The following is a 27,339-nucleotide window of genomic DNA, read 5'->3' on the forward strand; positions in this document are numbered from 1 at the left end:
TGGCTCTTTGTATTCTAGTCTGGCTTCACCACCAAACAGAGTGGGTTTGTGCTTTGTCCCCAAGTTCCCATGAATTCCTCTGTGGCAATAGACAATTGTGGTGAGGGTAGAAAACTGTACACGTGATTGAATGAAGAATGGGTTTGCATTGTTAAGGCATCTAGACTGCTGGTAAAGATTACAGTGACAGAAAAAAAGAAAGAGTATATAGATACAGTCTGTAAGCAGGCATAAATAACGTAGGAAAAGAAAGAACGGGGGAAAAAAGAGGAACTGAAAGAAAGAAAAACACAGAGCATTTTCTTAGATCTCTTGGTTTGCACACACAAAAAAAGAAAGTGTCACTCAAGAGAAGAACCCATGCATATTATCAGTTCAAGAACAGCTTCAATCTGAAAGCCTCAAACAAAAAGATATAGATTTACAGTATATATTAATGTGTGTATATATTCTTAAAAAATCTACTTCAACCAAATACTCTGAATAAGATGCTACTTTTTTGCCATACAATAAACATTTTCATAAGGAAAACAAATGAATATTTTTATTAACTTACAAATAATACAAAAATAGACAATGGCATGTTTTTGAGTCAACAAATGAAAGCATGGTATACCGATGCAAAACAATCAACATACAAAAGGAAAAGTAGATAAAAAAGTCACATTTAAATAGTGAGAGACAACAGTAAATAATGAAAGAAAACACAGTGAAATATGTTCACTTACTGTATTAAACTTACACAACACAACTAAACGAGGGTGAGAGGCAATGTACAAATACAAGGGATAAATACATTATTTATAGGATATTTTACAGGAATCCCCTTTTTGTATCCAAATCCATGTTTCTCATGTTTAGCAGATGAGATATCGACACACACAGTAAATCTATCTTCTGTACTGAGAAGCTGCCTTAAGACATTTAATGTTTACATTTCAAACTAGAGCTATCGCAAAAAGAAAAGTCAAATGAAAAAAGTCAATTTTTTTTTATATACAAAAATATATCACATATATCACGCTTTGATTCTAATTTGATATTCGCTAGACTCCTTCAGTACAGTGCTGGCTGGACGCACACATCCTCTGGCTTTTCAAGTCTTCTCTAAAATCTCAGACAAAAAATTTTGGCTAAATCTTCACCGTCTTCTTCACATGACAAGCAGAAAAGCATATTGCAAACAGCTCAATCCTCACAGTTTTATTAAAAGTCAAACAAACAAACCGAACACAAAGAAAAAGAAAGGCATGTTTTCAGATGTTAGCAGAGGGAGATTTTGTTACACGACTTTTAGATTTATGGGATAATTAGCAGCAAAATTGAGGGTTGATTTTGTTCTTTTGTGTACTTCTTTGTTTTTTTTTGTTTCGTTGACCTTAGCTCCATTTGGCCAGCGTGTCGTTCTGTGGTTTCAGCGAGCGGGCCGAGCTAAGGAAAGCTTCTTCTATTGTGACAGAGGTTACGAAAACTTCATGGCCAAACCAACACTTCACTGTTGTTTGTGCGAGTTGTACGGATTGCGAGACGGCGTGGGGGCCTCCAGTAATCAAACCCAAACCTTACAGGCATAAACATAAAGATAAATAAATGCTCCTTTCATGAGGTCAGTGTCACACTGTGGGTAAACTATCAGTCTCTATACACTCCATCCAACGCGGTGTCAGAGAAGCTACGCTAATTCAACCAAGAGGGAAATAACATCACAAAGGTTCGTATTGTCCCGTCTCACTCCTCCCCTATCCCTTCAGATGAATCCCAATGGAAAGGCCTGAGTTTTACAGAGTCCTGCGTCTTATCTTCACTTCCTTCAGTTCAGCTCCGAAGCATAACAGAGCCTCTCCAGACTCTGCTTCTGTGTCTTTTTCCTCTCCACATTCCCAAATCTCCAGCTATCCCAGATCCTCTACATGGGTGGAACGATCATCCCGGGAATCGCTGCTTTGTGGGAAAAGAGGGGGAGGAAAATGGTAAAGGGGGGGTAAAGAAAGGAGGAAAAAGAGAGAGAGAGAGAGAGAGAGAGAGGTCAGTCATGTGATTGCTGGGTTTCATCTGTCATCACAACAGTCCCATAACAGAAATGTGCTCCAGCATCTGGCGAACAAAGACGACTCTCCCTCATTATCTCTTCATTCCGAGGCCCCAAAATCAAAACATTTTTCTCCGCTGCTCCGCTAACTTGGCGCGCACCGACAGCATCATTCAACTTTTTGCAGGCTGTCTGAATAGCTTCATGCAAGAGCTGCCACTGTTAATTGTTAGCAGCTACATTGTGTAAGGCCATTGTGCATCATGGAGCATAATTCAAACATGAGAGAGACGCGGTGACATGAGGTGGTGAAATCACGCTCAACACTTTAACAAGGAAATGGAACCCATGAGTCTTTTCTGGGGGGGCTTCTTCTATCCCGCTCTAGCTCAACATCTTCACCTCCCTCCTCCTCCCCCCCTCTTTCCCCTCCCCCCATTTTAACACAGAAGCCATCACAGGCAGGAATTTTTCATATAACATATTGGCTCCCTATTGATTCCCCTCTCTCTTCAATCCACTAATTCCCTGGTTATTTCCTAAGTGTCTCCGGCTGTGTGTGCGCGAGTGTGAATGCGTGCACGTGTGTGTGTCAGTGTGATCAGTGCGCAGTGGCCAATGGCCTTTGGGTCACCGTGGTCAGCGCTCATCAACGCCGACAGAGGAAGTGAGGAAGTGCTTAGCTTGGGGCTCTGATAAAGATTCCCATCCATCATTTCTCTCTCGCAGGATCTCAACACCATACAACATCCTGCCTAGACCAACAGACCCCGCGCTGCATTCGATGGAAATGGGAGAACAGAATGACCCATGGTAGCATAACAACCACCCCCCCCTTCAACGCCACTTACAAAGACACCCACTGGAGCACGAGCAGGAAGCAGGAAGTGAAAACAGGAAATGGAACACATATGGCGTGGCATGGTGTCTCTCTGACAAGTCAAGAGTGACAAATAAAAACAGAAACGAGAAGGAAGGGCAGGGAGGGATGAGCCGCTGGTGCAAATGAGTGTGTGGCGTAGAAAGAAACACAGACAGAGAAAATGCAACAGAGAGGTAACATACTTCAGGAGAAGGCCAGGCCCTGCAGAGAGTTGGTTGATGAGTACTTGCTAGAGTCCACAAAAGACTGATCTACTGTGAGGAGGGAGAGCGGAGGGGTTTGAGGAGGGGAAAGAAAGGAAAAAAGAGGGAAAGAAAAGGGAAATAAGAGGAGGAAGTGGGATTAAAAGTGAGCAATTGTTATTATAAGGAGGGAAGAAGAGCAGGATATAAGCTTGATGAAGGTATAGACTTTGGAGTTAACTTTTTAAACATAAAGATGCATAAAAATCATTTGATGCAATGTATATAAATGCCACGTGGCTAACACTAACCTTGCAGGCTGTTAGCATTAGCGCTGGTGCACGTGGGCGGAGGGGAGTTCTGGGGTCGCACGACAGGGGCAAAGGCGCTCTTCTGCTTGACGGCGGCGGACACCATGTTGGCTGGAGAGAAGGAGAAGATGCCGGAGGAGCTGCTGCAGTTGGACGGCAGGCTGGTCGACGAGGCCATGGTGGGGCTTGACGGGACGACTGAGAGAAGAGAGACGGGTAGGAAAGGGGGGGTTAAGGGGGTCATCGGGAGCACGTCAGGGAAGAATGACAGGGAGGAAAGATGAAGACGGAAAGGGGAGAGGTGAGGTTAGAGAGAGGGCCGAGGGCAGAGGACGGGCAGACGGGACGAACAGAAAGGGACTGATCAATGGATGATGGCAGGAGGGATAATGTTTTGGACTCAGATCATATGGCTCAGACTTTTATTGGCAACCTTTTTTTGTTAGCAATCACCTGGCTATTAGATTTTCCATAGCTAAGACAAAAATGTGTTGAGTTGGAAACTTGCACAGAAAACAGCCCAAAGTACTTTTTTCTCCTATCAGTCTGTTTTGATGACTCATCCTGTTGCTCAAGGGGCGCTACGCCTTGATAAACAACTCCTCGCTAACTCTGGGTGCTGTACTCGTAATTTGCTCTTTGGGGTTTCTTACAAACAACGCTCTCCTGGATCACCTTTTTAACAAATATTTAGATAAGAAGATATTTCAGTGTACAGCCAGAGAAAATGATTTCATTAAATCTAAAACATCAGCTTGACAATAATTCCTTATTGTTTGTGTTATTTCAACATCCTTAACCATGTCATAAATTGTTGGTGATGTCTTCAACCGTAAAATGATTTTCCTTACTTAAAGCCTAAAGGCTGTGTCACACCAAAAAGCCTCACAATAGCCCTTTTTACACTGCGGTTCCAACTCAGTGCCGTAACGAAGCTCCGCCGTCATGCAGCCTTTGCCATTTTACGTTGGACTAAGCAACGCCGGCGTAAAGCCGCCCCAGTGTGTGTTTTTACATAGTGTGCGAGATGTAAAAAAACAGCGCGTGTTTCACATACACACACAATAGGCTGTTCCGCCCTGCGGGCTCCGGTGTTTACACTGATGCCGTTTCACCTCTGTTACGCCTCTGTTACTACCTCCAATGCCGGCTCAGAGGCGGAATGACTATGCCCCACCATTCAGCCTCTGTGCGTTTAACATAGGAAATGGAACGTAATAGAGGTGTAATAATCCCGCCTTGAACTGGAAGCGTAAAAGGGGCTAATGAGTCAATTTTGTGGTTGGAGAAGCTTTAAGACGTACTTTATTAATTTGGGCGTTATAGTTGCTGTGCTCTGACACAGAGAAAGCATAGAGAGTTAAATACAAAATAAGAGTTACGATGCAAAAAAGTTATATACATAAGAGTTATTTACAAATGTACTACTACTGTAGCTAGCCTGCGATTGTAGATAGCTAGCTCCCATAAACGCTAGCCAGCAAGAACGTGCTAGCTCTAGTTGGTCACAATCGCTTGAGCTTGTTTTCCTTATAGAGAGCTTTTTAAGTTTGTTGAATGAAGAGTTACACTAAAACTAGTTAAAAAGCTACTCTGCTCAGTTTTTTATATTTTATTTGTCGCAGAGAATAAAACTTTATGGTGACTCTTAGCTTATAAGCTAGGCCTATATGTTAGCTTACTCCATTTTGTAAAGGTCAGCATTGTTGAGACAGGTTTGTTTTTGGTTAATGGCATAAAATCACTGATCAAAGATCATGAAAGTTAAATATTCACATGTCCACTGGAATAGATTTATTAATAAGCAAAGTGTTGTCTTTTAAATGACGGCCTGACCAGGCTTAAAGCCTTAAACATGTGAAGGTCTCAGCCTTTGGTCCACATCACTGTGGATTAAAACAGCACTACATTATTTAGCAAAAAGCTTCAAACTGATATTTGGTGAAATACTTTTTAATTTTCAGCGTTACACAAGACAGCTTTTAAGCCGGATTCGTTGTGATTACAAGCTGCTGCCTGCTATGAGTTACAGCTGTGAGAGGCCACAGACAAAAATGACCGGAAGGTTATCTTTACAACCAAAATCCTGTCTCCCTCTGACATCAGCCCATCCATCCTCTTCTACTGGGTTTGTCTTTTGTCTGCTAATACACTAAGAGCATTTTCCCCCTCAGTGATTTTACAATCAAGCGAGTCGTATTTCACCTGCCCTCTGATATCTGCTTCTGCCTTTATTGTTGTTATTATCCAACACTTAGCTTTTATGGCTCTTCCTGACAAATCCTCGCAATAAAGTCATAATCCATTTATGAAGGGGCCTAACTAATCAATTAATGAAAATTGGACCTACAAAGGCAGGCCGAGGGGCCATTGATTGAAAGTGTCTGTGTGGGGCCGATGAGCCTGTTAAAATACTTGTTAACACCCAGGAATCAAAGCGCTGAAATGGAATTGCTTCTCTAGCAATTAGTTTATTGATTTAATCAAGGGTCTTTAATGTAGAGGGTGAATGTGTGTGCGTGAGCAATGGTGGCGGGGTGTGTGTGATGGGGGGGTGCTAGGTGATCTGCTCCCCTGGCCAATAAAGTGGGGATTTGCGTTTGACTCTGTTCTTAAAGAAACAGATGAGCAAGCGGAACTGCAGCACTTTCTCCTTGAGTGTCACTTCTTATTTGCACCTCCTGTTCTCACTTCCTGTGAAATACTTCTTCTTTTATGTTGTAAAGGCTCGCATTCAATCTCTCTGCGTTTTCATGCCTTGATTTTGCCCTCCCCTCCCTGTAGCAGATCTAGGATGTGGTGTGTGTACTCACTAGCATAGGGCGAGTTGCCTGCGGATCCATTTAGGAAGTTGGGCGAGGTGCCTAAGGTTGCCATGCCAGAGTTAGCGTAGCCATTCATGCTAGTGGAGACAGAGCTGTAGCTACTCTGCTGGGGGGTGGAGCTGGGAACATAACCATGAGGGGACACACTGCTTGTACTCCTACTGAAACCTATGGACAGGGAAAGAGAGGGAGAAGGAGAGAGAACGTATTAGGTGTGTAGAAGACGGCGGACATAACACAACAAGAAAGCCCTCATGCAGTACCAAATATGCTTTTCCTTACACAGCTACAGGAAACAGCGGTAAAAGCCAACAGGAAAATCTTAAGCATATGGCAGAGCGGGAAAGCGATGACCAGAGCGAAGGGAAGAATGATACAAGAGGGAACTATCTGCAATCCAACCGCTGGAACAAGAGGCCTTTAACCTCACTGGCTCCTCTCCAAAATTAGATATATTGATAAGGCAATTAACACTAAAAGGCCTCCGCAGCTCTCCTGTAATTTATAAAGAATGAAGCCAGTATTTCTGACAGGGCCCTTTCCTCCTTTATGCTTTACAGGGCCAGCGAACAGAAAGAGGACAAGATGGAAAGCAGACTATAAATATACATCTCAGGTCCAACGTGCTGACACTGGAGAAAAGACACAGCTGGAGATGAACATCAGGAATTTCTGCTCTCCAGTGCAACAAAGGCTGCACCTCTCTGCTGTTTGAGCCTCCTTTTTTTGATAATAAGGTATCACCAATTCCCCGTCCTCATCTGTTACGAGCTGCAAACTCTAAGCCAGATGTCGCGCGGCTGATATCTGTTGTTTTCTTCACATCTGAACATGTTTCCAGATGAAGATGAAGGACAGAGGAAGAGGCGAGGGAAGCTCATTGGAAGTATTGAGACACATCCAGAGGCTGGTCCATCCACTCTCCCCTGCTTCCCCTGATACATGTGATGAATCACCACTGACTGCACCCACATCTCTCTCTGTCAGACGGGGGCCGACCCCAGTCTAATATACACACCCCTAGGACCCACTCATATTTCTCCATCCGTGGCTCCCTTTTTCTCCATTCTTCACTCTCTCACCTTCTTTCTATCCTCGTCTCAAGTTTTCCCTCTTCTCCCCTCCTCCTCCTCCTCCTCCTCCTCCTCCTGCCCTCCTTTTTCAGACTCTTCCTTATTTGCTCTTAAATCACCCTCTCTGAATTTCCCACATGAAAAATAAAATGTCCCTATCGCGCTACTCATCTTTCCTTCACATCCCTCTTTCCAAAAAAAGAATAAATGGCGGCCACATTTCCCATGATAACAGCCTCTAATTGTTTCCTGCTGAGTTCGCTCACCCTGGTTGCCTGTTTGCGCCACCTCTGACCCGGTGAAGGAGTTCACGGCCATCATGCCAGCATGCACGGAGCCGCTGCCAAGACTGGCTAGCTGGTTGTGCCCTCGTGGCACTGTCGTGTAGAGGGCCTCTGCGATGTCCGCCGCTCGTTTCAGAATCATCTCCTGACAAAGAAGAAGAAAAAAGAGCTGTGGTCAGCAACAGAGGCAGAAGAGAGAGGAGAAGAAGGAAAAATGTGCCCTTGATGCAGGCTTTATGGTCTCACAAGAATGCTAGATCTCCACTCCAGATATTGCGCATGTAAACCTAGGAGGCTGAGTGGTTTTTATCAGTGGTCACTGGGAGTGGTGGGATTGGTTCCAGTAAATGGAGGAAAGCCTCATTAACAGACTCATCAAATCTTTGGCCTGCCGCTTCCTCTCTTCTTCATGTTTCCTCCTCCCTCTCCTCCTTATCTGCTTCTCTACTCTCCCTTCTCTCCTTTCATAGTTTTCCTTTCCTCCACAGAATATGAGCGAGAAAAGCTCTTTCTTTGTGTGTTTATTGGGCCCAGATCTTGTGCTGCAGGGACAGCAGAGACACCGCTAATTTCCCCTCAAAGATTTTCATGTTCGCGCACATGTGTGTGTTTTCGAGTGCTTACCTGGTTATTGTGAGGCATCCCGTACAAAGCTTCCACCAGGTCTGCTGCTCTCTTTAGGATCACCTCCTACAATCAAGCGCAGAAAGAAGAAGGGGATTGATCACGAGTGTGACGGCTCAAAGAGTTCAGTCACTTTTATTACATTTCACGTCTTGCATTATGCTGTGAATGCAGAACAGAGAGTGCAGAAGAAGAAGGAGGCCGACAGAGGCAGGCAGAGGAAGAGAAATGGGCCTGTCCCGGCACTTTGTTACTCGCCGGGCAGTTTGGGGAGAGCAGAGGTAAGATACTGTTATCTGTGAATAAAACATGAGCCTATATCTCTTTATCAGTCAACCATCTTCTACATCTTCTCCCGGCTGTCAGCGCCGGATCATGAATCTAGCGTACATGACCACACATCAATCTCATTTAACACAACATATCATCTGTTTGACGGCTATACAACTCCGGGACACACCCGTCTCCTGCCCCGTATTAACCCTGGTAATGATCCAAGTGAATAGCCCTGCATCCACTTTGTGTGATAAATGTAGAACATCATCGCTCAGGTGAAAACCGCCGAGTGGAATTTCCCACATCAAACATTTATCCTCGCGTAGTGTTGCCACTTTCTCCGCGCTCATTTTCTACCGCTTACCCTGCTTTCTCTCCTCGCTCCGTCTCCATTCTCTTCCCTCCCTGAGTGTATGAGTGTGTGACTCCAGGCAGTCGTTATACGTGTGTGTGTGATGTAGACACCTACAGCCCTACGAAACCCTTTTTAAAAGTTAATGTGCCGGGGCCAGGATATATGCTGGAGGCGCGACAACCAGAAAATTGCAGCCCCCTCCCCTCCAACCTTCCCCTCGTTCCCCTCTCTCTCCCTCCTTCCCTTCTCCTTGCGCACACACACGCTGTGCGCTATACCCTCCTGAGTGTATCCCTCGCTGTGAACAAGCCCTGGAGCATGTGTGCTCTCTGTTCCGTGACACACCGCCTTTCAATCAGACTCATATCACACACACACACACACACACACACACACACACACTGGCGCACACACGCAGCCGCCACGCACATGTGGAGGCTGTCGAGCACGCCCAGGACATGACGAGAGGGTCAGCAAAGCAATAAAGATTGTAGAGCGCTGTCCGAGGTGCTAAATTCACTCAATAATGGGAGCGCTGCCTCTGTGTTAACCTCCCATTACTAGCACTATCTGGGGGAGGCAGAGAGGGAGGCAGGGGGAGGGAGGCAAAGAGGGGGAGACCAGAGAGGAGGCCTGCTCGAGGTGATTGAGAGATGTAGAGGCCCTGGGAAGGTAAGTGGTTCTTTAGTATGTATGCACCGCTCCTCGCTTCCTTCTCTCTGCTTTTCCTCGACTCCACATGCCTCCCAGGGATTGCTAGATAGGTAGATGGATGGATGATGGGAGGGAGGGGGGAGGAGGGGGAGGAGGAGGGGAAATGAGGGAAGAGTAAGGCATTAGGACACAAACAGATGCGCAGCTGGAGTGTAGCGGTGTTCAGGAAGGATATATGAAACCTAAGTCACTTCATCTTAAACATTTTTCGCCTCTCTCTGCACCAGCTTGGAGTCTGACAGCCTCTCAGCTCTTTACTTCTGTCTGTCTGTCTCCATCTCTAATCTCCACCTCCTCTCTCCTTCACCTGCGTCTCCAACTACTGTCTCCTGTCTCTCTCTCCTCTTCTTCTTCCTCCTCCTCTCTCCCATCCTCTCGATTAATCACCCTCTCTGGTTCTGCTCCCTGTCTGTACCTATCAGTCTCTCGTTAGCAGAGGGATCTGTCCAGTAGCTAAACGCGATTAGGCAGCGCTCCAGAGTCATTCTGATAAACAGATAAATGTGGTTAGCGCCGTGCTGCCTCCCGAGCTCTGCCGCTGTAAGGGGAGACCATTTCCTGGGCGCAGGGTCTCTTCCCGTAAAGTCAGGCCCACAGAGACGTCAACAGGAAGGGGAACCTGATCCAGAGCAGAGCCTGGCCCCGTCTGGCAGGGCGGTCACTCATTAGCCAACCCCAGACCCCCAGCTACACCACAGCTAAACACCCTGCAGCCTGGCTGTGCCTCCATCCTCACTCTGACTGACTGAATATTAGTAGCAGCACAGTATGGGGGCTGTTTTTAGCTGGACACTGGATCATTACCGCAACATATAGAGATAGAGAGGGTTTGGTAGATATCCTTCTTGTCCCAGCTCAGAGGTTGTGTTCATTAAAGGCATAGTTCAGAGTTTTTTGTATGTTATCTACAGTAGATGCTGGTTAGCCCTGAACATGCCTTCCGCAGTATCAACATGCAGTATTAAAAGCTATGGCTATTGCCTGCAGCGAAAATGGTAGTATTTCACTCTTGCTGAGCCATTCCTTTCAGAGGGAGGGGCGCAATGCATGCTGGGCGTTGTAGGAATGTAGAATGGGCGAAACCACGAGCTGTTTGTGCAACTTTCTCCACAGCTATGGCGCCAATTTCAAATATTATTGCTTCCACCGATTACAGAGAGCACCAGCTTTGACTGACAGTGGCAAATTGCTCCATTAAGTAAAGCCCGTCCACTGTGTCACATAGATTTGCTTCTCCAGCTGCTCTATCCAAACAGGGCCCTTAATGACTGCCATCTACAATAGGTAATACACCATATAAAGTCTGACCTTTCCCTGAAAGAGGCCCCTAAAAAAGTTGCAACTAGAATGCAATCCACAATATTCCCAATCAATTTAATCTTGACTAAAGATTGAAAGAAGAAAAGCCACAAATCGGTGTTAGCATGGCGGCCATGACTGGACATTTGTAGCACCAGAAGTTGCCAGTGCTTGCCCCTCTTCTGCCCCCTCTCCCTCATGATTGAGGCCAACAGTTGAGAGAAGTGTGGTCAACAAACTGTTATTACCTCAATAAAGGCACAAATCAATAGAGCTGAAATGAACAACCGGGCCTGCCAGCTACCGCTGTTCATTTAGAAGAGAAAGAGACACCACGTAGCGAGGGAGGAAGAGGAGGAGAGGAAAAAGAGATGGATGGATACAGAGATATTTAGAGAGATACCAGGGGGGGTTGATAGGCTAAAGACCAGAACTCACCAGGACGAGTCTTGTATCCAGCAGACATGACACGCAGCGAGGACAAGTGATTTCTCTATCTTCAGGCTACGTCTACCTGCGCTCTCCATCTCTGCCTCATGGTGACTTCCCTCTGCTGTGTGTGTGTGTGTGTGCGCACGCAGAAGGTGCATTTCTACCTGTGTGTATGTGTGGATGTTTGTGTGTGTGTGTGTGTGTGTGTGTGTGTGTGTGCTGGAAGTAATAAAGTCCACCCGGGGTTGACTTCGATCCACTGACCCAGCAGGAGGTAAGACTGGACAGCTATGATGGATCACCTAACCTGCTTCTGCCTCTCTCTTCCTCTCTCTCTCCCTCTTTTCCTCTCTCCATCGCTCCCTTTCCTTTCCCACTTTGCCAGTCTAAATGACCTTATAGCCAGTGGAAGGATGAATGAGCTGCTTGTGCGTTACACTTTGCAAATAAAGTGTTTGTTTAGGCAGAAAATGAGCATGAACATATGATAAAATGTGTCATGTATAGCCTACTGTCTACAGCACACAGTCATTCCTCTGTATGTGAGGTCATGCTGCCCTTGTGCCATGTATATCCATATATGCTATGAAACTCTAGAAGTCGTCAATACCTCCTTGTAGCAGTGTTACCAAGACAGATCTTTAGAAAATAATTGCACGTGGAAAACACACGCACGAGAGGAGTGGAAGCAATGTACCTTGGGTAATCTCTCCTGGTCTCCGGGGTGTCTGGGGATGACCTTCTGTAACCTCTGGAAGCCGTAGTCTATGGTTGGCTCGTTCAGCGCTGAACACAAGCAGAAAGAGAGACACGCAGAAACATTAAACGCTTGATTCTTAATAATGAAAACACCTACTGTTCAAGAGAGACAGAGCGGCAGGAACGAGTGATTCTCTGCTACGGTAGAAACGACTGAATTAAGCACGGTTTTACATGAATATTTCAACATTAAACCAAACACGCTGAAAATGTGGGTGTTCTCTATTAAGTCTGCTGTGTGTCTTTGTTTGCCTGTGATGTAATGAATCTCTCTCTGTCGCCTGCTTTGGTGCTTAATAAAAAGACTGTCAGGAATCAGGCGGAGTGTGTGTGTGTGCGTTTGTGTGCTCGCATACGTGTGTGTGTGGGTCCTGTGGTCTTGCGTTGATCAGCGACTAATATAAGCAATTACAGAGCCTGGTTCCAATATAACAAAGGCTTGATCGCTCCGGGGAACTAGCTAAACACACACACACACACGTAGGAGATGGTCGCATACACTCGCACGCACACACACAAACACGCACGCAGAGTCAGATCATCCAGCAGCGGGGAGAAAGCACTCTCTCGGCATGCTGTGGTCGTGCTACGGTAATTGAATATGAGAAGATTTAGCATGAATATTTAAACATTAGAATAAATACAATGAAGATCTGAGGCTTATAGTACAAACACTTCAGAGGAGGATTGTTGGATAAGTGCTCTCTCCACATAATTCATTCCTAATGTACTCTCCCTCTCTCTGTCTTTTACCCTCCTCCCCTCTGTGTCTCTTTGTGGGCCGCCTGGGGAGGCAACGCACAGGCATGGATAACAGTCTTGACTACTTTTCCACAGCCTGTATGACGCTGCTTCTGTGCAGACTTTGTGTATGTGTGTAAAAAAAGAAGGAGCTGTAACGCGTGAGGATTGCCTGTATGTGTCTGTGCCGTCCGTCTGTTTCCCCCGTGGGTCGCAGCTTGGACGTTTCCTGAGGGCTGATGCCCTGCTCGCCTCACATCTGAGCAGCCAGGCTGACTAGGCGGCCCCCAGAAAAAAGGCCCCTAGAGGCTATGAGTACAAGCTGTCCTGCTGGACCTCTAGTGACTTCACCATGGCGCCTCCTGAGCCGCCCGCTCAAACACACACACACACCAAAGGAGAGCAAGAGAGCAAGGGAGCAAGAGAGCGAGAGTCGGTGATGCTCTGTTTTGGCAACACAAACGTATTTGGACAGCTCTCCCAGCGGAGCGTTCCAGTAATCCATAAGAGTGAAAGAAAGGAAAGGTGAAAAGCTGGAAGCAAAGACAGAGCAGAGTGAGAGAGAGAGAAAAAAGTGGGAGTAGAGATGCCAGAGGCGGGCTCAACTTCAGAAGAATGACACACATTATTACAGGCCAGCTGGTCCACTGATAAAATAAGCCAAACAATGAGATGATCACAAGCAACAAATAAAGTATGAATTATTTCTGAGGACAAATATTTGACATTACTTCCGCATTCTCTGATCTCTCTAAAGCCTTAAGGAGGATTTGCCCTGGATTAGGCCCGCAGTCTGAGGAGGGGATTGTTCTGACAACATCCCCTCTCTTTCGTCTCAAAGGCTTTTGTTTTTATGATGAATTTTTTATCAGTTCTCCACAATGCGCCAAATGAGCCTCGAGTGAACAATAGCATAAAAACCCCAAGACGTACACAGATACCCTCTATTACAAATAAAGAGACAATTTTGGTAATTGAGAGAGGAAGTGATATTGTCTCTGCTCGTTTTCAAGGACCATAAAGCAGAGGGGGAGTACGTGGGGGACAATGGCACCGCTAACTACCTGCTTGTGCCTCTGTGGGGATTATCTCCGTGTTTTATGCTCTTACACCGACGTTCAATATCTCACGTTTCACAACAGAAATTAGCGCTGGAAGAAAAAGAAAAACTCCTGCCTGGAAAGAGGAGTGGTGTGCCGGTATACACTCTAGGATTCAAAGCACACTCTCCCATACAGGTATATTTATAATCCTTAGCTGTCGCTCTCCAGAAGAGCAAATCAAAGCCAGTAAAACATAACTGCCATAAATAAATGAATAGATGAGCAACAGCCCTGGACTGGAGGGATTCACCTAGCAATCACCCACATCAGATCAGATCAATGCTCATGGAAATTTCATGAAGCCTAGAATCCACACCGCTTCATATTTCACTATAATAACCCACAGAGCCGCAGGGGGAGTGTGTATGAAGGGGTGAGGGGGGGGGGGAGAAGAAGGAGAGGGTGCTGGAGGTATGAGCTTTAGGGGTGGAATAAAAGGGGGAGTGGATGTTTGGGGGCGCAAAGAGGAGGTGGTGGAAGGAGGGGGGGGTGAGGGATAATTGAGAGGTCAGCACGGTGGAGTCGTCGTGGAAACACAAGAGAGGAGGAGGAGAGCAGGAGGAGGAGGAGGAGGAGGGGAAACTACAGTAAGTGTCCAGCAGCCCTGTCTCCCTTCTCCTCCAGTGTCGAGCGCGGTGTACTTGCAGGGTTAGGTAATTGGCTCTGAGGCTTGATGTTAACACCTTAACAGGCCCTCAGACAGTGGGTAAGGAGCTGATCATATCACAACCCTCTGTTTCTCTCCCTCTCCACTCCCCGCTCTCCCTCCCTTCCTCCCCTCCGTCTTTCCCTCCCCTCTGCAGTCTCCAGTGCTCAGGTGTGATCTCATAAGCGCTGCCTTGCGATCGATGCCGCCAGTGGCAGGGGGTTCAATAGCCCTGAATTACGGCTTCATTTCTCCCCCCTTCACACAGATGAGAGCTGCCCCCCCCTTCCTCACCACCCCACACACACACACATATACACAACACCCCCACTGACTACTCACAATCCAGATCAATACCTTACAATCTAATTTTTATCCATTTTTCCATAAACCCAGAGATTGCGTTTATTTGCAGAATCCGACAAGCTAAATAAAGCATCGCTTGAACATGTCAGGGAGACTAATGCATGGCTGGAAATTCATACACAGAAAACAGATGAGTGGAGCCTTTTGCTCCTAAAGGAAGGGAGAGGCTGAGAGAGAAGGAGACGGAGGAGGAGGAGGAGGAGGAGGAGGAGGAGGAGGGGGGACGCTAAGAGATTCTACAAATCAATGGAGGTGTGGATGCTACTACAACGTAAGCTCTAATTATCTGCTGCAAAAAGTGCATGTCGACAGTTAACAATACCTGACAGCACGGATCCTCACCGGGAGAATGCAAATCCTGGGAATCTGGAGGAAAAGTGTGCGCTTGAATTAAGATATAAGAACATAAGAAATCATCCCCCCGGTGAATGCCGCTCATTTCAGCGGGGTATAAAATCATCTACGTTCCAAATTCATTTACATCATCATCATGGACCAGATGCTGCCGTAATAAGACGGGAGCCCGCTAAAGAGGGAAGACAAGCCACATGGTGCAGAAAATTAATCTCAATCTCAAATCGAGGTGCGAGTTTCCTCACCGTTAAGACTGTGTGCTGTAAATGTGGATGTGTGCAGCTATCTCAGCTGGCCCCCCGTCTCCAGCTGGAGACCGGCCGTTTTAATCAACAGCAGGCCTCCGCCCAAGCTCAATAAAAGAAGCATTCACAAATAGGAGCAAGACGAGTAATTGACCGGCTCGTGGTTGCACCCCACTTTTATTGCCAGATGACTGCGTGCTGCATGTGTGCGAGTGTGTGATCATGCGTGAGTATAACGTGAATATGAATGTAGAATATATCTGTAGCTCTATGTTCCCTGTGTGTTTTCTCTGTAATTCTCAAACAAATTGCACCAAAATTATATCAGAATCAGACATTTTGCTTATTTGATGTACTCAAGAACCATCTGAACGTGGATGTGGAGCAGCTTAATGAGGGCTAAAATCTTTACAAAGCTCATGCTTACAACTTACTGTGCATCATCTGTGCTGCACTCCAGCGTCTGCAGTGCATAGAATGACAGACAACTGACAGTCCCTCCTCCTCTCCTAAAACTAATTTGGAGCTCAGAGGCAGAGCAGAGCGAGACGGAGAGAAATGTCAGCAGCATCCCGCCTGGTTTAAATTCTGTTCTTGACTTTTGTCTTTTCCCCTCGCTGTTCAGGGCGACTGAGTGATGTTTCCCACACACCTAATCTGCACTCAGCACTGAAAAACTACCCCTAATGTTTGTGCGTGCGTGTGTGGGGATGCGTGTCGCCGCGCATGGTGCCGGCCTTAATGTGAGCCAGCAGAGCCTTTTAATATCAGCAGAAGCTGTAGCGGAAGCACTAAGCAGACAAGGCTGCATACTGAGGAGGGGAGGGATTGCCTTTTGAACGACAAGGGTGATTCATCAACTCCCCCAATCTATGGCCAGTATCCCTGTGTCACACACAAACACACACACACGCACACACAGGGGCCCTAGTGGCAGAGAGTATTATCACTCTATATTGCATGGAGAAAAGAAAAGGGGGAGCAGCTCTGATGAATGTTACAAAGACAGCAATCCAGTAAAAGGTGATACACAACCAAACATGGAGATGCATTTGTACAGGGGGGAGGACGGAGGGGGGCGGGCAATGACCTGATAATGAGAGAGAAAGAGAGAGAGAGAGGAGAGAGAGAGATTAGGGGGAGCTCTCAGCCCCAGAGGTGGGTAAGGCAGAGGGCAGAGAGAGGAACAGAAGGGGGATAAGGGGATAAAAAGACAGAGGAAGAGCAGAGAACGGAAAAAAAAACATTCTTTTATTCTTATCAGTGGAGAGCTTAATTGCCTTTGATGAGTCTAATTGGAGCTTTCTGAAGTCTAATGGCAGAGGAGTCCTCAGAGACGGCAGAGGACACATTACTGTAATAGCTTCTCTCCGAATCTCCTCTGCACCAAAAGTCCCCTGCTCGTCTCCTCCGTCCTGAACTGCGCCTGAAATGTTTCCATGCAGCGACGGGCGGTTGTGGAGTATCAATGATCACGCAGAGGAGGGCGGGCGGGGGGTGGGGAGTAAACCTATAGATGTGTTTGTGTGTGTGTGTGTTGGGCATGTTTGCAAAGTAGCGGTAGCAGCAATATTGGGTATGTGGTGACTTAATTAGGTCTGTGAGCTGCTCGCTTTCCTCTCCTCAGCTGAAGTTGATTAGCAATGCCAGCTGTCCCCAATGTAATTCAGTGTGCGCATGTGTGCGTGCACAAGTAATATACGAGTATATGCATGTCTGCGAGCGCGGGGCTGTGTGGATGTGTGTGTGTACGCGCTAGCTGCCAGCTGCCAGCTGCCACGCAGTGCTGCCAATCCTCCATGATTAGTACCCACTGGCAACTGGGCTCAAACTGGTGCCAAACAGACCCAGGAGGGCAACATGGCCCATGGTAATCCTGCATCCCTCTCTCCCACCCTCTTCTTCATCCGCCGCTCTCATCTATTTCACTTTTGCTCAGAATATCCTGCTCGTCCTTTTGTTATTCCTCCTTCTCGTTCAAGCCGTGTGAAAGGTTCGAGGAGGGTTTGCTAGGCGAACACAAAGTGATAAGAAAGGGAAGAAAACGGAGCCATGGGAGAGGAACAAATACCCGCTGAGGGTACAGAGCAGAGGCTGAAGTGAAGTGTGTGAAGAGTAGAACTGGGATCTATGCCTCGACACGGTTGACTGTGTCACTGTGAAGGTGCCGGCGCTTGGCAAGCAGCATCACAGTGTGTGTGTTCAGCTCCCAGTGGATGACCTCTTGCTACCTCTCACCTGTTGAGATTCTTCTTTGTGCCTCCGTAGAAGCCAAAGGCAGAGAGAGAGAGAGGAGGAATTCATCCAAACGAAGCAAGTTTGGAATAAGTGAATGTGACAAGGGGAAAGAGTGGAGGGCTGGGAAGAGATAGGGCGTTTATGCATACGGTTCCCACATGTCTGGCACATTAAAAGGCTGCACACACACACACATAGATACACTTATACACACACAGCTCTATGGGTTTGGCAGAGTGCGGGCTGTTGGACAGCTCTGGCATGGTAAAGGCTGCCCACCCATCTGCCCTCTGTCTTAGTAATGCAGTTACTTGTCAGCTTGCGTGTGCGTGTTTGGAGTACATTCACACTTACGTACAAACAAACACAGGCAGCCTATCGCAGCCTTTCCCAGAAGTACACAAACACAGAGTCATAATTACGACCCATGGACATGGATTCTGTCCATGCACAGTAATTAGGACACACACAAGATGTACAAAAAAAAAAAAAAAAAAAAGCATGGCGGTGATGTGACGCACACGCTCGCTCTCAATTGTGATTTTGTCAAATGTTGGCAATTCCAGCCGGGGCTTACAGCCTAAGTCTATCAGTGGTTGAGATTACAGACAGATTTATGTGATTCACAATCTCCCCGGGGACCTGCGGCCTCGCATTGGTTAATCACCGCTTCACATTCACTCTCTCCACCGCTCTTTTCACCGCACGGCTATAACTCTGCACTGATACGCTCTGATGTAACGCTCCAGCTATTCATGCCCCTGCACTCAGCGGCGAAAATCACACTCTCCTCATGGACCTCTTCCTTTGCGAATCGCGCCTTCGACGGGGTTAAAACTCAATAATCCCACTAATCAAAAGGTTAAACCTCCCCCTGACCTTCACCTGCTTCATAAAAGAGGGCAAACACTTTTCTTCCTCTCATCAGCAGGCTTTTTCACTGAATTATTGAGTCATGATATTGAATTCTAAGTTGTTTAGCGTGCACATTTTTCTCTGGGAACAGTTTAGAGAAGAAAAACTGTACCAGGTTTCTTTCAGCAGATATTTATTATATAGAATCCTAATAAAACGTAAAGTCACTTATATGATTAAAGCCTCTCACGTTACTTTGAAAGAGCTTTTTACAGAAAATTTGTGGAGAGATTTAATGAGAAGCGAGCAGATAGGTTGAGGCTACATTATCCCTTTAGATTACACTGTTAATGAGTGTCATTAGTAAGTGTTAGTGCGTAGCTGGTACCTGTGTAGATGAAGCGTCCAGGTGTGCCTTTGCAGAACTGTTTGGATTTGTAGGACAGCGTGACCTCCACCACCCCGGGGATGTGTCTGGGCGGAGTTTGCACACGAATGGCGTGGGGGGTGATCAGCTACGGAAAGCCAGAGAGGACAGAAAGATTAATGCAATGAAACTTCACATCCAAACACGTGCTCAGGGGACTATTCTGGGCTCGCCTTCGGACCTTTCCTTTGCAGCTTTTGACTTTCTTTCTTTGTATAATCAGCCTGAAAATGATGTGTTAGCGCTAAAGCCCTCAGGTGGCCGCGTAGCCCGAGGCAATGTCACTGTGAGGCTTAGGATGGTTATCAGTGCTGACACGGCTCTGTACGAGCGGTTCAAAAGCAGTTATCTGTTTATGAATAAAACACACCTTCCTCTGCATACGTCTATTACACATAATAAACGTATAATCTGCCCGGCTCGGCTGCCCCTGTCTCTGTGTCTGTCAACTGAGGATGTCGAGCTGCCGTTAGCCACATTAAAGCGGCACTGTGTCTTAAACAGGCTCACTTAGTGTGGCTGATGAGCCCACTCGCCATGTATGTCTGTGTCTGTGTGTGTGCTGAAGGGTCTTTGAAGGAATACGGTAACAAGACAAAACACAGATGAGACCTCAGCGAGTGCTCGTTTTCCACACGCTATAGTGAACTAGCACTCAAAGCTAGCAGCGCTCAAAAGCTATCAATGCTGCTGCCAGCACCTTGTGTGTATGTGTGTGTGTGCATCTGTGTGTGTTCTTCTAACTGTCCCTTTCATTGCTCACTTAGCTATGCTTTTATTCTACCATTGTCTGCCCCCACTCACCTCTCGGCGAGATAATATAAGAGCTTTTTATAGAATTATTCCTTTACTAAAGAGAAAGCTGTTTAGCTGCGACGCTCACTGACCTTCAATTTCACACATACACTACATTTACATTTTAGTCATGTGGCAGATGCTCCCTACAAAGAGATTTATACTGTACGGTGTGCACATATTCAAAGAAGGCAGATAGTACAATAATAAAAGACAGGAGCGAGCTGAGAAGAGAGGAATAAGAACTGCTGCAGAGGAAGGAGAAAACAGGCTGCAATAAGGCTTTGCAGTAAGGCTGCAATTAACCATTTTCATCATTAATTAATCGACTCATTATTTTTTCAGTTACCTGTTTTTCTCTCCCTATAAAATAATAAAAAACACTTATATATCCAGACACCGTTGGGACACGTTTAGATTGTAAAGAAACTGAAATGGAGCCTATTAAAATTGATGTCAAACACAGATTTGATGGAAATCTTTAAGTTTAAGAAGCTGAAATCAGCTCATGTTTGGAACTTTACTTGAAATGACTTGAAAAAATAATAAATGGATAAAAAAAAAAGACTCGATAAATTGAATAAGAGCACTAAAAGTTTCCAACTTGAGGATCAAAGCCCCCCCGAGGGATCCAAAGACACTGTAACTTTTATTGGGTCACAAGGTGATTAAAGTGAAAAACACATCTCTCTTCCACAAACGATTTATACGTCTTCTGACTCCACATTGAATGTTGCGTACTTTTACTTCTTTAGACCTCTAAAAAGCCTTCAAATGAAACATTTTGAGAAGGAAAAAGCACGATTTTTTAAGCTCCTTAAAATTCAACATGTTCAAGTTAACTTTTTGCCTTTGGCTGCTGTTCCAAAGTACTCGCTCTTAAGGGATCAAGTTTGGTCTCTGTATATAATATTGCCAATTGAGTAAAGTCTATATATGCGAGTCTTGGTGACTTGGATTCAAATCGAGTCACTGTTTTGAGACTTGACTTGGGACTTGAGCAAAGATGACTTGGTCACAACACTGTTGCTTTGATTTGGCACTATTTGGTGCAGTGGTTAGCGCTGTTGCCTCACAGCTAGAGGGTTCCCAGTTCGAACCCTGGTTTGGATGTAGTGGGCCTTTCCGTGTGGAGTTTGCATGTTCTCCCTGTACATGCGTGGGTTCCCTCATGGTACTCTGGCTTCCTCCCACAGTCCAAAGACATGCTCATGCTTCATTGGTGGCTCTAAAATTACCTGTAGGTGTGAGTGTGAGTGTGAAAGGTTGTCTGTCTGTATGTGTCGGCCCTGTGATTGACTGGCAATCAGTCCAGGGTGTACCCCGCCTCTCGCCCAAGACAGCTGGGATAGGCTCCAGCCCCCCCACGAACTGATAAGCGGTGTAGATGATGGATGTATGATTGATGGGCCCAAAGCCAAAAAAGAAGGTAGAAATTGCTTTATAGTAGGTAGGCACACATAAACGTGTTCTTTGAGATGCTGACTAACCTCGCTCCAGACCAGCATGGTTCCAAAGATGACCTGCAGGCCGTCAAAGAAGTTGTCCCCGATGATGATGACGGTAGCGCCCCCTGTGGTCCAGCCTTCGCTGGGGCTGATGGCTTTGATGCTGGGGGTCGCTGCAGAATTAACAGACAAAATAGATTAGATGCTAACTAACCTAATGACAGCCCATAAAGGTCTCTGCTATGGGCTGCATGTACAGTCTTCACTCACTCTCTCACTCTCACACACACATCACCTCTCTCCTCCCTCCCAGGGGTCGGGGGCGAGCGAGGAATACTAATCAGAGTGATTATACGCACCCCGTTATTAAACATCACCCCTGCCCTGTGTGTGAGGGCAGCGGCGGTGCGCTTGTTTTATGACACGTGGCAAAGCGTGCAGGCGTGTAAATGTCAGGTGTGCTGAGTGTCTGATCAAAGGCCACGCGACCGGGGAGCAGAGCAGAGCCAACAGTAGCTCTGCCCTCTGAATACGCCGCCTTCATTAACCGAACACTTTGCTCTTGCTCAGCTGGCTGCTTCACAGAGCCGTGCTGCTATCTCAGCGGCCGGCCGGCGGGTCATTCCAGCTCCTGCGTGGATGTTTGTAATGCGTTGTGTAAGCTTTCAATGTTTTCTATAAAAGCATATTTTTTCTACAACAAAGCACATGGAATAACAACATAAACCGCATTTTCAATAACGGGTATTCAATGTGCTTTCTGACCTTATCTGCTGGCATTACCGACTAGGAGATTAATGGATGTGATTGAAGAAAAGAACAGCATTGGGAAAATACATGTTTATACAAGCTAAATCTCCTCTCCTTAACAGATATGCAGCTTGTCAGACATGCTGTAATTCTGTAAAGCGGCATAATCCACTTTAGACTAGGCTGACTTTTTTTTCCCTGAAGCCTAGCCTTTGCTCTTTGCCTCACTCCCTGTTCTGCTGATCCTCCCCAACAAGCTGGACTGATATTTAGCCCCCCGATACGCCTGCAGAGATCAACGTTCACCAAGCAGCAATCTGTGGCCGTAATCATGGCCTAAGATGCCTCCTTTTCACAGCCGCTGATATTATGTGCGCTCCATGCGCATGTGTGTGTGTTTGTGTGTGTGTGGATTAACCAGATGGTGGAACGTGAATCCATGTGATAGGATTATACTTTGGGGTGTTCCTCTGTGCCATCTGTTCAACTCTATGCGCTGCTCATCTATTACCGCCTGAAATGGGCCCCAAAAGTTGTGTATCCTGCACACAGACTAGAAACAAAAAGAATCTTTCTTTTTATGCAATCTTATCCTTTTGCCTCTTCCTCTCATCACGCCTACATCTCTCCATCCTCCCTCTCTGTCTTCATTTTTAACGCCTGTTTTAAGAGAACCAGAGAGGAGGAAATACCCAAACAAATCTCTCTGAAACAGGCAACATCTGTCCGCATGTTCCTCTTTCCGTGTGAGATCCCAGCCTCTCCAATGTGTCTTGTCTTTGTGAACTTTTCCAATCGCCTGTGAGACCAGTCGCAGGGACATGCGGTCCACCTTTCCTCTGGAGGATTGTCATTAGATAGACTTAACCACAACATTCAATCTTAATGCAATCTACTGTAGGCCGTCATGTAAATCCCTTCTTAGTATTTTGTCATTATCATCCCTGAGGTTCCTCAAAGTAAAAAAAATATGTTTCTCTTATTCAATGTCTGGGAAATCGAAATGAGAAAATAACTGGATTAGGGAGTTGGGAATCAGTGCGGGCTCCTAAATCATGTGCACATGTCATTATGAAGTATTAAAGGTTTGGGTCTGACTGTGCGTGCGGGGGTGTGTATGTGTGCGCATGGGCTTTTCTGTGTGCGTATGGGTGTGTTTGAGAACCTGAGGGATGGGGAGTGATGGAGGGCTGGAGGATAAAAGCAGGTCTCCGAGGAAATAAAGCCAGTGTTGGCTTTAAGCAGAACAGACCTCATAAGACACATAGTGCTTATGCGAGGCAGAGTAGAAGGCCCAGAGGCAGAGACCTGAGGGGAGCAAGCCACAAGGGAGAGACAAGAGACTCGCTCTAGCTACCACTCGCTCCTCTCTTAGCGCGAGTTAGAAACCCTACAAGAGAGGGAAAGTGAGAATCTGGGAGGAAGCAGGAGAGAGATAAGAAAGAAAGCAAGGGAGCAGGTTTGAGAGGGATAGAGTGGAGACAGAGGAGGGGTTGAGTGCCGAGCCAGACAGGAGGGGGTGGGGAGGGGTGGGGTGAGGGAGGAAGAGGAGAGTTGAACAGACGAAAGAAAGTGAGGAAGACAAAGAGAGCTCGGGTGTTTTGTTCCTGCTTTTAGTACCGTGTTCCAGGTAGGATGGTGTTCCTTCCGACGGGTCCAGCCTTCGAGCTCTGCGCCCGTGTTTGGAGTTGTTGTGCACAAACATGTTGTCGGAGACGGCCAGGACATGACCCTCCACGCTCACCGTAGTCGACACGACCACCTGAGACAGGGAAGGACAGATGGAAACCATGGAACCAGAATAAGCCTCAATCTGATACAGACATATGTAGCTGCGTGTGTGCAGGTGAACTAAATTCCAAACAGAGCATTTTATGACATCTTATGAGGTTGGGACTTTTATTTTGAAGGATGTTTAACTTTACAGACATAACGTAAAAAAAACCTGGGTTTAATTTTCTTTCCTTTTTGACCTTTTTGTCCTTTTTGACTTTTCCCTGGAAGAAGTAACTCTGTCTACTCTCTGTGGTTTTACTCTGTACGTATGTGATGTTGAGATTCTGAACATGCAATCATAGAATTTAGGCTAATTTGGTGCGTGGAAACAAGCTGTAAAAAAGCCTTATTTACTTATATTTTTATGATAATATGGTGAAGCAAAAAGTTGCCCATTTACACATTCACAACACAAAGAGAAAAACTGGCATGAATTTTGAGCCATGATTTTAGCCTATAGACTGGTGATGTCCAATATTTAGTTTGTTATGGTCTCCACCGACTCCTTAATAGCTCCTTCTACACTGCCAGTTCAAGGAAGGATTATTACGCCTACGTAACGATGTTATGTTCCGTCTTCTAGGTAAAAGACACAGAGAAGAAATGGTGGGGCGAAATCGTTCCGCCTCTGAGCCGGCATCAGAGGTAGTAACAAAGGCAAAACGGCGTCTGTGTAAACTGCAGAGCCTGCAGAGTGGAACAGCGCCGCGTGTGTGTGTATTTGACGCACGCGCATTTGTTTACTGCTTGTGCGCGTTTTGCTTCCGCAACGCTGGAACTTTATGTTAAAACACACACTGGGGCGGCTTTACGCTGGCGTTGCGTGGTCCAACGTAAAATGGCAGCATGAGGACAGAGCTTCATTACGGTGCTGAGGCGGAACCGCAGTGTATAAAAGGGCTAATGAAACATTTGGCTATTTAGCTGCTAAATGCTGCTCTATGTTTGCCAGCTATTTGCTAACTTTGAATGTCCGCTGTTTGGTGCTGGGTAGGTAATGTTAAGTCTGCTTTTTAGGGCTTTATCACTAAAAACAGCTGCTTTCTTCAGATCTAAACGGCTATGCAAGCTGTGAGACTGAACCTAAAAGTAAAGTTGAGTAAACATTGAGCCAAAACATGCTGAATGCTTTGCAGCCTTGAGGTGAACACAGACTCAGGTGATGATTCTCTGTTGCTCTACACGTTCAGGTATCACATGACCCATCTTCCAAGCTTCAGCTACAGGTAATGTGATTATGCAGAACATTTTGGAGTTAAAGTGTAGTTTATTGTCACGCATGTCTGCTTTTTATAAAAGCAGTTTGCAGAGGCATGCTATTGTCAGTTTTATGTTTAGCTTCAGATGCTAATAGAGAGAATTGTTGAGCCCGTGCTGACGAGTATGGAGCATTTTATTCATGTTGTTGAAGACGCTCGTAAAGCATTTATCGCAGAGAAGCTTATGAATGCTTTGTTTGTCTGTAGTTGCAGGTATGAAGCTTTATGCATGATTATTTTTTGTTTTAAGGACAAAAGATTGTTTATTTCTCTGTTTATGTCGAATTTAATTTCTAAGTAGTGCGTACTGTAATCTCTTTTATCTCCGGATTTAACCCTGGGAAAACATCTACGTGAGAGAGACCCTGTAAATGTTTTGTCTCTCTCAAAGCCGTTATTTTGTGACCATATGTGCTGCTTTGCAAAAACAAATCAGGAATGTAGGAAGTCCACGATATACGCGAGCGCATCTCACCTGAAAACGCCTCATGTCTCGAGGGTTCCCCGCGTTCTTCAGGCAGTTCTGGTTACACTTCAGGAAGAACTTGAGGAAGAACCTGCAAACACACACGGAGGCACACGGAGAGAAATGAGTTAGTGAAAGTATGAGCTACTTCAACAAACCACAAAACACAAATAAAACAAATAAAGCCTCAGTGGCAGACACGGCTCGTACGCTCTCCCTCCCTCATCCATCAGTTGTTTATGACAAAGGCAGTTTTCTATGTAAAAACAGCTCGGGGTTATTGAGTAAGATGCTACCTTGTATATCCATCTCCGAGCTGCTGTCACAGCTTGCCATAAACTCACCGGGGCAGACGTGGGCCCCCCCCCTCGCCTCCCCTCCTCGCCCCCCCAGCTGCAGAGGCGAGTGACGGAGGTTGTGCTGTAGCTACTATGCAGCACAGTGTTGCCATTCCTGCCTCTCTCAATCTCAGTGTGTGAGACCACATCAACAGCACCTGCCATGCATTATTAATAGGCTGAGATGGCAAGTATGGCTACCCACATCAATACTTAATGAGGGAGGGAGGGGTGGAGGGGTTGTCGGAGGAGTAAAGGGGGGAGTGTATGTGTGTGGGGGGGGCACCGGAGGCCTGAAAAGCAGCAAGGGGACGTCTGACAATTTATTCCCTGGCCCCGCCCCGTAGCTCAAAGCCTGATAACTTCTTCTTCTTTGACTGTAGTAGATTACATCCCTCTGCTCTCCCGTCTGTATTGTCTGTCTCCCTCTGAAGACGCAAAAACGATATCAAATGAACCACAAAAATAAACAGCGCTGTGTACAAATAAACAGGAACCCCTCAAAAGGGGGAAAATAAAACTACAACATTTCCCGCCCCCCCCCTCCCTCCCTCCTCCTCCCTTTGAGGAAGCTCAAAGAAGTGCTGACAGCTGAAAGTGCTTACAATACAGATCTCCAGCAGCCAGAGAGAGAATCACTCCTTTGCTCAGCTTTTCTTTCATATGTCTTATTTTCTACCCACTGTTCATTTGTTATGGCTAGGATTCTGCACTGGGCAGCGCGTTTGGAGCCAACTGCCTTAGATGCGACCACGCACGAGCAGACGCATCACGCACACACACAGAGAGAGAGAGAGAGAGAGAGACATGTCAGGAGAAACACAGTAAGCAGCAGCGTGCCTCGGACAATTGCTTCATCTAGAAAAAAAAAAAAAACAGAAACAAGAGAGCAAAGAAGATAAATGGACGGATCAGAGTTGTGTCTCATTTCAAGGGCCGGCCCACTGCTGCGCGCATTACAAGCATCTGATGTAACACAAGAAGTGGTGAATTTATCCCTGACAACTTTTAAATGCATGACAGCTGGTTAGTGGTAGACGAAGAAGAGAAAAAGCCTCTTATGATGTGAATAACAAACTGTCTCTCTGCCGCTTTCTTTTTTTTCCCTCCTTCTTCTGCTTTGTTTGTGTTCTGATTTACGATCTCTCTGGCGCAAGAAGCTAAATCCAAATGTGACGGGGGGGGGGAAGAGAGAGAGAGTCTGGGGGGGAAGCGAGAGGAGAAAGTGATAGAAAGATAGACAGAAGGACGAGGTGGAGCGTACGTGAAATCCGAAAGGAGAGACAGACCACCCTCCTGTATATTTTAGAAGCTGTAGGCCAATATCTCAATAATTCATGAAGCACAGAGATGGAGGGTTTTTTTTTTCACAGTGGCGGTTGGACCCCAAAGGCTGAGGGTCTCCCAACTTTCTTATCTCCTGGAGGTCAGAGAGCAGCCTCGCAGACAGCTGTGGACTACATCCACTTGTCCAACATACTCCACC

The 27,339-nt window shown here is 46.3% G+C and overlaps 1 protein-coding gene across 2 annotated transcripts in view; it reads right to left on the reverse strand.

The window, feature by feature from the left end:
- Nucleotides 1-584: 584 nt before the first annotated feature.
- ebf1a (EBF transcription factor 1a) overlaps nucleotides 585-27,339 on the reverse strand; it is a 53,330-nt gene continuing 26,575 nt past the window's right edge. Inside the window, exons 7-17 of one of the 2 annotated variants that reach the window (XM_069669589.1) lie at nucleotides 25,525-25,606; nucleotides 23,635-23,776; nucleotides 21,307-21,437; nucleotides 18,983-19,109; nucleotides 11,985-12,073; nucleotides 8,212-8,277; nucleotides 7,570-7,732; nucleotides 6,219-6,398; nucleotides 3,406-3,603; nucleotides 3,095-3,166; nucleotides 585-1,938 (exon numbers count right to left, since the gene is read on the reverse strand). In XM_069669589.1, the coding sequence (XP_069525690.1) occupies nucleotides 3,096-3,166; nucleotides 3,406-3,603; nucleotides 6,219-6,398; nucleotides 7,570-7,732; nucleotides 8,212-8,277; nucleotides 11,985-12,073; nucleotides 18,983-19,109; nucleotides 21,307-21,437; nucleotides 23,635-23,776; nucleotides 25,525-25,606 (1,249 nt within the window). In that variant the 3' untranslated portion in view covers nucleotides 585-1,938; nucleotide 3,095. The remainder of the gene's footprint in view (nucleotides 1,939-3,094; nucleotides 3,167-3,405; nucleotides 3,604-6,218; nucleotides 6,399-7,569; nucleotides 7,733-8,211; nucleotides 8,278-11,984; nucleotides 12,074-18,982; nucleotides 19,110-21,306; nucleotides 21,438-23,634; nucleotides 23,777-25,524; nucleotides 25,607-27,339) is intronic. The other variant, XM_069669590.1, reaches the window with a different exon arrangement.

Source organism: Semicossyphus pulcher, unplaced genomic scaffold, assembly GCF_022749685.1.
Source record: "Semicossyphus pulcher isolate SPU_LCO1_2020_fin unplaced genomic scaffold, fSemPul1.0.p SCAF_2, whole genome shotgun sequence".
NCBI lineage: Eukaryota > Metazoa > Chordata > Actinopteri > Labriformes > Labridae > Semicossyphus > Semicossyphus pulcher.